General features: G+C 30.8%; 1 protein-coding gene and 1 long non-coding RNA gene across 3 annotated transcripts in view; one reads left to right on the forward strand and one right to left on the reverse strand.

Annotated features, from left to right (window-relative positions):
• LOC121127198 (protein tweety) overlaps positions 1-1816 on the forward strand; it is a 29742-nt gene extending 27926 nt beyond the window's left edge. Inside the window, exons 5-6 of the mRNA XM_040722538.2 lie at positions 1015-1292; positions 1345-1816. Coding sequence (XP_040578472.1) covers positions 1015-1292; positions 1345-1525 — 459 coding nt within the window. The 3' untranslated portion in view covers positions 1526-1816. The remainder of the gene's footprint in view (positions 1-1014; positions 1293-1344) is intronic.
• The window catches only part of LOC121127201 (uncharacterized), a 29856-nt gene extending 19595 nt beyond the window's left edge, over positions 1-10261 (reverse strand). The window contains exons 1-2 of one of the 2 annotated variants that reach the window (XR_005867636.2): positions 9491-9889; positions 9155-9288 (exon numbers count right to left, since the gene is read on the reverse strand). This is a non-coding gene — a long non-coding RNA (uncharacterized lncRNA). Of the gene's footprint in view, positions 1-9154; positions 9430-9490 lie in introns of those variants that run through there. The other variant, XR_005867635.2, reaches the window with a different exon arrangement.
• Positions 10262-11602: the final 1341 nt, after the last annotated feature.

Genomic DNA, 11602 nt, shown 5'->3' on the forward strand with positions numbered 1-11602 from the left:
TGGGATACACTGCAGCACTTAAAATAATTAATTTGCTGCCATACACTGGTGCAATAAAAAAAAAAAAAAAAAAACAAGCCATTAAATGGGGAAAATAAAAACAAGTGTGCGAACTAAGGGAAAGATGGAAGACCTAGGAAACCAAATAAAAACGTTTATTTGCTCTCTTTTAGGTTGCGTCAGTTATTTTCCTATTTATGAAAAAGTAAATGTATCAGAATTCAAAAGCCTTTCTTTGAATAAAAAAAATACGGTCGACAAATTTGAACCATTTTTATTAATATCAATAGATAGCTCAACAACCCTATAGGTATAAAATTTTACACTTTTTTAGATTTTAGTTGAATAAATTAACTTTTTATAAACATTTTTACATAACTATTCAAAAAGGTTCTAGGTTCTTAGAGGTTTTTCCGCTTGTTATTTTTTCGTTGTTGTTTTCCGATTCGATATTAATGATATATTTGTTATAGTCTTTTTAAAATCGAAACGGGCTGAATTTCAGATGTTTATAACTTTTGCTAAGGAATTTTGAAATTTTAAACTTAAGCTAATTAGATATATATTTGAGGAAAACTGAAAAAAAGTATTTATAATTACATTAGTCTCAATTTCAACTAAATCTGTGACATTGGGTGTCCACTGTGGTTAATTTTTTCAATGAAATTTCCAACATACTATATATAATTTACATTATTTTTATTTGGTATTTTAAAGTAGAAAATGTAAATTAGTGTACTAGTTGCTTGATTAAAAAAAAGATAATTTAATACAAATATTTAAAACCATAATGAACCTTTTTTTACTGGATTTACTTGCATTTGTGGCATTTTTCTGCTTTTTTATTTGCATTATTGGAACATCACTAACTATAACTAATTCGAAACTTTCATAAATGTACATTATAAACTAACGTCTGTATTAAGTGTTGGTGCCTTTACCGGTTCTATTGTACATAATTAACTTTAATTTATTATCATAATAATTATATGTTTATTTACTATTTTTGTGCAGGTTGATGATCAAGATCCATATATGCCTCTTTCCACCATAGAAAGATCACGCAGTGGTATGGCCCCTCAAGGAGCAGTTACACCTGGGCCCTCTTCAATTAGTATGCATAATCAGTCACGTCGAACTCCACCACAAACTCCTTCTTTCACAAATAACTCATGCAATAAAAGCACAGTATTTGATCCACTTTATGATTGCCGAAGTAATACTTATCATAATACTTTGGGTGGTCCTACTTCTAATCATCGGTTGGGAACCTTAGGCCGTAGTACGCAATGGTAAGATTTTTTCATATTTTTGATGAAAACTTTTTTTAATTCATAATCTTAGTCAAAAAGGAATAGATTATTTACCTTCTACAATGACTTTGGGAAGACGAGGCCCTTATTCTAGTCTTCGTGTAAATGGACGCATAGAAACAACCGACAATACACCTATGGGACTTAACTTTGGTCAATATCCTACCCTAAGCAAGCAATGTAAAACTTTAGAATCGTCTAAATATTACTAAATAAATTGTTTCATCTTCAATTAATTTAATATAAAGACATTTAAATTATTGTGGTATTTTTTTAATTTTTATTTGAGTTAATTAGTTCTTTTTCTGTCAATGCGCTAGTCAAATCACTATTATGAAAGTTTTCTTTCAATTTATTTTAATTGTTGATAACTGTGAGGTAATTCAAAAATAATTTGCTATTGTTCCTTCCATTTTCAGAATGTTTTAATTATTATTTTCTTACTTATTTATTTATATTGTGTATGAATAAATTTTATTCCTTGCTTCACTTTTTAAAATTAATTTATATTGTCTTACTTTAAAAAAAATGGTTTCATATTGAATCTTAAAATAAGTTTACTTAGGGTTTCAAAATAGTCTTATAATTTAAATTTTCGATAGCTAAATAGAATATACATTAACTCAAAGAAGTAAAATCATATCAAGCTATGGTGCTTGACATTGTTGGAATGAAAAAATACTAGATTAAAAAAAGGAACGGCTAATTATAAATAAATGAAATCAATTACAAGGAATGAATATATAGAAATATATTTTTTGTTATTGAATTCGAAATTTGAATGAAAAAATTATGAAGATGAGGAAGTTGAGGAGATTGAATATTATATTATTTTTTCTTTGTTTGGGATGTCTATTGTATACATAATTGAGATCCACTAAATATTTACCCAAGGAAGAATTAGTAGACGCATTTTACTTGGGGTGTAACGATATATCGAAATTGGCTCAATAATGCCGATTCCACCGATACCTATGCATAATTATTTATATGGATAATATGACTTATTTGAGCTCAATTTTTGGAGACCAAATTACGGTAACAAATAAAAAGAAAGCTAAACTATACGACGTTCAAACAAATTCAAAAAAAGTAAGGAACCCCCTTCAATGTAGACATAATGAAAGTTTGTAGAGGAAATTTACTTGAAAGCAACAATTTAGAAATAACTACATTTTTAGTGCCTATACATTTCAATTGTTTCATGAGTCGCTCAAAAAGTATGTAACGGTAGGAGTTGAGATGAACGGTTTACTCTGAAACCATTAAGTAACTTCATCACTAAACATTCATTTCTCGCCTGTTTGTTGAATAATATTGTTTATAACAGAACTGAAGTGGAGTATATATTTTCTGAGTCAAGTTGGAGTCATCAGTATCTGTTCCGGGTCCGTTAAAACAGATACGAATTCGGACCCGACAACTAGTTCACGTATTTCAATTCCGAGGGCAAGCATTTTAAACTAGTTAGGAACTGTAGACTGAAAGACCATTTGATCTCACGTGAGCCGAACCAGTAAAATAATAGAAAATAGTATCGTAAGTATTTTTTTTAGCAGTGAGGCAGTTGAAATTAGAGAAGAGGGCAAGGAGGCTCACTTTAAATATCTAACAAATGAAGGGCGTCTAACTCCCTAATATGAGCTAACCAGAAATTAATTGACTCTTGAGGACGGAGAGTAATTAACTTTTTAAATTTAAATTTAGTAACAACTAATGATTGATAAATTTATGTTTTTTTCCTATCCGTAATTAATAAAAACATTTAAAAAACTTTGTTATTTATTTATGAAATTCCTTTGATAATAATATGGAATCGGAATCTTCCATAAAGAAAGTATCTTAATCCGCTGAAAATTTGAAATCGGTACTTTCCTAATTTTTAATCTTAAGCAAAACAATTAAAGTAAAACTTCATATATCTGATAAGTATACTTGAATACAAAATGTTATGACAGTTGGTCTTTCACCAGAGGCTGAGAAGGGAGGTCAGGATTAGGTAAATTCAGGGGTTAACCAGCTAGAGGATAGTAACGAATGGTGGAATTATTGAGAATAGGCAGGGGGTTACGTATTATTATGACTACTGTAGATATGATTCATTACCTTTGGTAAGGAATAAGAGAAAGCAAAGTAAGGTGGACAATTTAAAAAAAGAAAACATTGTTTCCATTATAGAAAACATTAGCTGTACTGTTCTAATCACCAAAGATCTAAATAGCCATTTCTAATTAAAGTCTCTGCGCCGACAGTAGTATGTGGTAAAGAGTTATCAATTAGCTGGGTCAAACTTAACATTACTGTGGTGATTTCGGAAAATATAACTAGCCAATCTAAAGCGTCCACAACCATTATAGAAAGTGGTAAGGATGTTGTAGAGATCTCGGACGAATGAAAAGAAGGCGAACATATTTCTAATGAATTATCTGGAAGAAAAAGTAGAGAAGAATTTTGTTTAAGGAACCTCAGAAAACCACTTTTAGATCCTAATTATATATTGAAGTTCTGAACTTGATCGGCTTTATTCAGGAAATAAATTTATAAATCAACGGGATATTGATTGTTCTTCCGGAAGGAAGTGTTAAAAGTTCAAATGTCTGAATAGTTTTAAATAGATATCACTTGTAGTTCTAATTATATTCAAAATAGGTAATTCAATCAAACCAAATGCAGAAGTTCCAAATTTAAATTAAAAAACACAAATGTAAGTTGTATCTGCAAATGCAAATTCTTTTATGATAACAAAAAAGTTTGACCTTTTTCTTAAATATATACCTCCTATCTTGTTCTTTTATGCTACAAAGTGGACCAATGGGAATTTAACGTCACAACTTCCTGTAGAATACATGTTTTTTTAAGCTCCAAATTCTATTCAGAATATGATTCACCAGACCTGGATACTGAACATCCATATCATAAAAAGCTTGCCTTTGAATATGTAGGCCGGAATTTTTTGAATATATTGGCGTTACCTGCGTAATGTGTTATGTAGAATAAAGAATGATGAAAGTATCCAAAAGATTCCATAATTTCTCAATGAAAATAGTATTGAATCCTGATATTCCATGGAGCTCTGTTTGTCACTTTCCTCAGAGCTTCACGCTTTTCTGAAACATTAGATTGATATGCAAGGACCTCATCTCGATTTTATTCAATTTCTGAAGGCTAAAACAATCTAAAAATAGGAGAGCTAAAAAGAGAAAGTTAATTTTGAAGGAAAGATGCATCTTGGATATTATGGACCTACATATTTTATGTACAAATCCCAAATACTTCAGGGAGGGAAATTCATAAGAGGTTACATCCTTGTTGAGAAAAATATGATGATTTTCTATTTTTCAAAGTAGGATAGAATGATTTAAAGGAATTATTTTATCCAAGTCTTTTTTAATGTATATCATAGAATATTCCTACAAAAGCGACTGGTACAAAATAAAAATATCTAAAAAGATTATTAAATTTATGTCATCAACAAAAATAGGTCATCTTTTTTTCAAGCAATTATGAAAATTCAAGACAGTGATTCACTTCTACTTGTCTTGATTGGGTACCTAAAAGTAGATATAAAATATTGGAATTCGTTTTTGAACCTGAGAAGATCACGAAGGGGTTGTGTATTTTTAGAGAGTTCTTGGGAAAATCCACCAAGTTGATTTGCTAATCCCATAAATGACCTGCTGTACGAATGAAGGAATAGTGAATTCATATATCGCTGAAGTCTTCCTAATATCTGCTCTGATTGAGTTCTCAAAGATTTCATATCCAACAAAGTTAATATTCTTAATAAGTTAATCCATGTTTCAAACATCTTTCCAACGTTTCACAAACTAGGATGAAGAGTTTATTGAACTTGGATTTCCCCTTTCCCATAACGTTCACAACCTTGTTAGTGAGTTCAATGGCTATATCTCCTCTATAGGAGAAGGAATCTCCTGTAGAAATAAATCCCATTGAAGACCTTATGAATTTGTATATACCGAAAGGAGTAATAAATGTTGTCAATTCTTGGGAATCTGAATGTAGAGGCATCTGCCAATACCCTTTTGCTAAATCTATTTTAGCAAAATAACGATCTTGGTTACTAAATCCAGAAATAGCTTCAGCAGGGTTTTTTGTTATGATATGACGTACAAAATACTTGAGAATTAAGTTTGTTAGATCCACACAAAACCTAATATCTCCATTTAATTTGGGAACAAAGTTGGAAACCTCTATTGTAAAATTATTCAAGACTCACGCAATTTTCAATGGGCTCGAGTGACACAAGGGTGCGATGTTTGTGGCAATGCTGCTCCCTTGGATTCTTAAAAATTGTTGGTGAATCTCTCGGTATTAAAGCTAATACGAGAAAGGACTCGGACGAGATATTGTAATTTATTACGGCTCACCTCAGAAGCCTTCTTAACTGACACTTAGATATGAAAGAGCTCTTAAGTATACGTCAGTTAGAAAGTCAAGATTATAGGGATTTATGTAACAAAATTACTGAACTGGGAGATTATGCTAACACGGAGAACATCACAAAAGACAGCCTGCACATTGGTGTGTTAATTCAAGCTATGAAAAATGAATCTGATAGGGCTAAATTAATGACAGAAGATTTGAAATCTTTTGAAGATGCCACATATGATTTTTTTAAAGCTTTTTCTTAAAAGTATATGTTTTAACTAAAAGGTCTTTAGAAGAATAGAATATAGAAATAACTATTTATGTTCAGAACTACATTAATCATGGAATTAGAAACGGCGAGAAAGGGTGCTAGACAATTCAGTTCTTATTCACAAGAAATTCCTAAGTATGTCAATGCTAATAAAAGAACGAAATTCAAAGATTGTAAACTGGCACAAAAAAAACAACCACAGAAACCATCAAAATCAGTGTTAATTTGCAACGGGACTAAATATAAACGGTGTGAAAGTCCAGCCATTAATCAAATATGCAAATCTTGTAGAATCGAAGGTAATTTTCCTTCAAAATGTTTGATATAGAAAAAATTAAACCTACCTACTTTATTAATATTTGAACGACCGATATAGTAGAGAGGAATAAGTACAAACACATTTTCGGGTTGTGATTAAGTCCAACGGAAACAACTTTAAACCTAAAGCTTTAGCAGTTCCAGTTATTTCAGTGATGGGAATGGAAATATTTCGAAAGATTGGATTACAAAAATCAAATTAAATTAAAGCCAAGAATAAAAGAAGACATAAGTTCAAGTGAATGGTCATAGTTTAGTTCAATGTGGAACCTTTTGTGCAAATAGCTGTGTTGGTAAATCAAAAGCTTCTTCTCTAATTGTTGTTTGTCAAAATGTCAATAGTTTTTACCTTGACCGTAAAACATGTTATAATCTCAATATTATACACGATAATTTCCCTCAACCTATGTCCAAAAATGTGGATTGCTTTTCAACAAATACCAACCCCTCATTAGTAAACGATGTCTAGTCAGAAAGGATCTTCCAAAACTATTTAAGTTAGTAGAAGATAAACTACGGTTAGTATACAATTGTGTTTTTGATTAAACTAATGAACTTAAACCTGGATGTTGGAGACGCAATGAAGAGTATACTGAAGTCCGATGCTAAGCCGTTTGCTATTCATTGTGCTCATCAAATACCTTATTCACTCCGAGACAAGGTTAAGCCCACTTTAGAACATATAGTAGTAAATCAGTATTTTCCTATAGAATAGGGGTGGGTTGATGTTCAGTGTCAGTAAACTCGGCTTTGAGATATTTGATTCATTTGATATAAGAATTTTAGGGATTTGAGTTCTATTAAATTCATTTAATTTGTTTACTTCGAAATCTCTGCGAAGTAATACTATTTGTCCTTTAACTTCACAAAAGTCTAAATCAAGTTTTGCAATATCGGTATCCTTGTCATGTGTCTGAGCTACTTCATGTCCTAAAACAGAGGTTTCTTCGATATATTTCGTAAGATACTTTTCCCATATTTGAAGAAGAGCTTCCAATTTCTTGGGATCGTCTCCTTCTTTATGAATTTCTTGACCTGCTTGAAAATTGTTCCGAATACAAGTAGAATTTGCTTTCAAGCCTCTCCTGTAGGCTTTGAGTTTTTCGATGCATTTATAATACAGAGAAGTGTACACAAAAAAATAATAAAAAATTATTTGTCTTTAGTCTTCGCAGAAAAGAAAAAATCCAGTTAAGTCTTAAGCTTATTAAATCGTCTATAGTGATAAGTCCTTCATTTATGGAAATGAATAATGATCCTATCAGGTTGAATTCTAGGGAATTTTAGGGATATTCGTTTTTATATCACAAATCTAGTTCGTAGATGACCAACTGCACCATAGTATAATCGTATGTGTAAATGAATAAAAGCCCAAAGTATTGAATTGTGAACTACTATATTATATATTATAACTGTCTTGAACAATAAATAGAATAAGATTGAAGAAGAGGAACTGAAGGAGTTATCATATACTTACATATCAACCTGATTATTCCAGTCCAGATTCCATCAAAGGTAAAATTTTCACTGTTTGTTCTTAAAAACTAATCTTTGAAGTATTGGAAGTTTTTTAAATATTTTTTGATTAATATACAATATATGTGCCGTTTTCTGAATAAATATACTCCGAAAAAAAGTTGAAAACGATGAGAAAGAATAACATGAATAAAGATTAAAATATATTAAACTAAAATAGACCAGAAAATATGGTAGTTTGACAGTTTTAAAATAGACATCAATATATAAAAAATTAAATGAAGATGTTAAAATCATTGCAAAGCGTCCTTTAGTAGAGCATATCTTTCTGGAGGGAAGTAATTACTTTGTAAGATAATATTCGTTAATTCCCCGTACGTTTCAAATCCAGCAAATAGTAGGACGAGTGTTCAATTATTGTTTTCTGATATTTTGCTTGGAGCTCCAGTCGGATAAGTCTTTTTACATTGTTGACTGTTGCCACGAGCAGATAATGAAATAACGATATTTATAATGGGATTTAATTTCTCCCATCTGAATTGAAGTAGAAGAATGTCATTATCACTTAAATCAAAAATAAAATGCATTTAAAAATATTTTTTTTCAAATTTTGTTATGTAAATTGTGAACTTGCATGTAAAAAAAAAGTGGACTCCGGTTTCTTCTTTGTCTCTGCAGCAGTTATAATTTTTATTTATATAATACTTTTATAGCATAAAGGATTCTGTTTAGATTATATATGTCATATAAAACTCTTTAATAGTCAAGATAAAAGATTTTAAATCGTAAATTGCGTTGAACGTAAAAACCACACCTGAGAAAATGTCATAAAACATACGGTAGCCCAGAGAGACGACACATTTGTTGACAGAAATCACTATCAACTATAGTGTTTCTTGCTCCCTGATAAATTAGAACTTTCAAATAGGGAGAAATAATAAGTTAGAGCATTCATATTTTGCTCTTACAAACATAAATATATTTTTTAAATTGACACTCAACTCAATTTAGACAATATTCATATACCATATTCACATATTCATATACCAACACACACATTTATATCTTTTAATTGTATTATTCTTTTTTCGACTAATTTTATGCCATAGTACGTGTTTTATTGCTTTTTGATAAATGCATTGGGATCGTTGCGAATAGAAAACCATAAGTAATGCTTAGAGTAAAGTTCAGAATAAAGTTTTAGTGGACTTGCTTTATTATTAGATAATTTTTTTCTTGTTTCAAAATTGTGAACCCATTAGAACGTCAATGTATGAATATATATTATAAAACTTAATTAAGTGAAAAAGGGAGGGGGAGATTTAGTAAGTATCGCGACCGTGGGGCTTTCTACTGGAGATGATGTGATTATTGAAAGTTATATTACCTTATATGTTCCCGAGAATCATCAGAGAAGAAGCAGGAAACATGCAAAAAAGTACCCGTCAAATGTTGCAAGGAGTAGACCTGCAGACGAGGATGGAATTATAGAGTGTGTAGACATCGTTGAGGATGTGTATCCTGAAAGGAAGAAGGATTATTTAAGTCAACGTGGGAAGATATTCAGTTAGGAAATGTCAAGGAAAACTGACAAGTCGTTAATTATTTTCAATAATGATCTTTGAGATGAATTAGAGAATAGAAAAGGTTGGACAATTGAAACTAGAAGAAGAAAGAAATAAAAAAGTGTGACGAGCCTTTAGCTCAATAAAACTAAACGCACTTGTACTAAGAATTAAAAGTATATAAAACAGAATAGCTAGCAGAGATGTAATTTTCTGTCCATTCACTAGTATCTTGTTCATATTATTTCTTCCATTTTTTTTTTCGAGGTTTTATAAAGATTTAAATTATTTGGAATTCATTTTGTAATTTAAAATTGTTGCACGAACTCTTGCTTCATTCATTTTATATTCCATTATCTCTTCCAATTCCTGCTGGAGACTTGTTTCATTTCCTTCTTGCTATAATGACCAAATTTGAGTATCTTTTTCCCTTCTCTCATTAGATTTCCGGCACCCGACAAATTTTAGAAGTTTTTTATTAGCACTTTTGTAGAACCTTTTTAAAGCCTTCCTAATATTCCTTCTATCTTCCAAGTCCTGTTCAATCATTTCTATACTTTTCTTCGGATTTCTTGGGATGTTATCTACTTCTACGAGTTTCTTATTTAATTTCCATCTATTAGGGTTCTTTATAGAGCTTTCCTTTCCATGCATGGCTTCGAGAAAGAAATGGTCAGACAGTTCGTTGGATGATATTCTATTCATTTTTATCTTTAAACCCAACATTGGCTCGGATATATAAATGTGAACTATTCAATTTTTGGTTGAGTTTTTGGCGTTTTGTTTAACAAATATTACCTTCCAGTTATTCTTAGTATCAGCTATATCCATCATTTTATTAACATTTTTTCGTTCACTTAGGTTTCCACTTTTTTTTTTGTAACCCAATAGGGATGTCCCTAATCCCTGCCCTATTTTTGAGCCAAATTAAAATCTCTGGACAGAATTATATTTTCTTTTCCAGGTATTAAGTTCATACCTCGCAAGTTTTTAGCTAGAAACTGTGTATGTGGTACGGTATGTGAACGCTTATAATGTATGTTCCTTTTCTCGTTCTATTTAATCTTATTGTGACCTAATTACCATCATCTCCTCTATCTATATATTAACCATACAAATCTTTCAAGGACAATATAGCAACACCCCTTGAAAGATATCCATATTGAGTTGTAACTGCACTGGAGTACCATATTCTCTATTTTCAAGCACAAAATTGAATTCACATTCACTTCTTATTCTGATATTCACCAGACACACTACATCGCTGTAACTTAGTAAATTATAATATTTAAGCAATCTCGCTTTTTTTTTTTTTGGAAGATAACCCATTTACGTTCATCTGTATTAGTCTGATAGCCATGAAATATTATTATTATTTTTAGTTCCCCACTTTTCTTCTCTGTGCTTCATGAATTTCGTTGTTTACACCATAGCCTTATAAGTACAGTTACGTCACCGGGCTATCCGCTTTGACAATAGCTAACTTTCTCATGTGTTTGAGTCACGGCCCAAAACATTCAAAATTTAATACTATACTTTAGGTGAAAAACTCTACAAAGGCAATATATTTTGTTTAAATACCACAAGTATGCCCTCTTGTTGTGCGCTGCGGATTACAGGAATCGTTCTTGAGCTGAGGGGATGGCACTTTTTTTACATCCGAGGGACAAGTTCCTTGGAAGGCAATGGGTCTTAAAAATAAAATGAAATCTTTGGGAAACATAATATGATTCTCGACTGTGCTCCTAACATTTAGAAGAAATAAGGAATTCCAACTCTCAAGCCATTCCAACATTGTTTAAACATCTAAAAGCTAAAGTTCTAAGGCTCACCAAATACTCCAACAAACCCATTTTCATTCGGGAGAACAATGCTGATACTAATAAAATTTAATAATCAAGGAAATCTCAAGCAACTTTTTTATTTAGAATTTCAAGTAAAAAAAGATTTCCACAATTTCAGGATCATACATACTTTACACCTTATTTGGAACCTCCTACTTCTGAAAATAGATAAATAGACTTAGTGGACATGAATCTAATTTCATCAAGAATAGAAGATTTTTTTTATAAGTATATATATATATATTTTTTTTTTGCATTGGTTATTTTATCGTTAGAAAATAATAATTGTATGTTGCGTTACAGATATTTCTCCTAAGGTAAAACAATTGAAGGAAATAAATGCCAACATAAAAATCCAACTTGGAGTCTATGAAGCAGTAATAAAGGAATTAAAGAAGTAGTTGAAGGAGAAAGATGTCAAAATTC

The sequence above is a fragment of the Lepeophtheirus salmonis genome, chromosome 12, assembly GCF_016086655.4.
Source record: "Lepeophtheirus salmonis chromosome 12, UVic_Lsal_1.4, whole genome shotgun sequence".
NCBI lineage: Eukaryota > Metazoa > Arthropoda > Copepoda > Siphonostomatoida > Caligidae > Lepeophtheirus > Lepeophtheirus salmonis.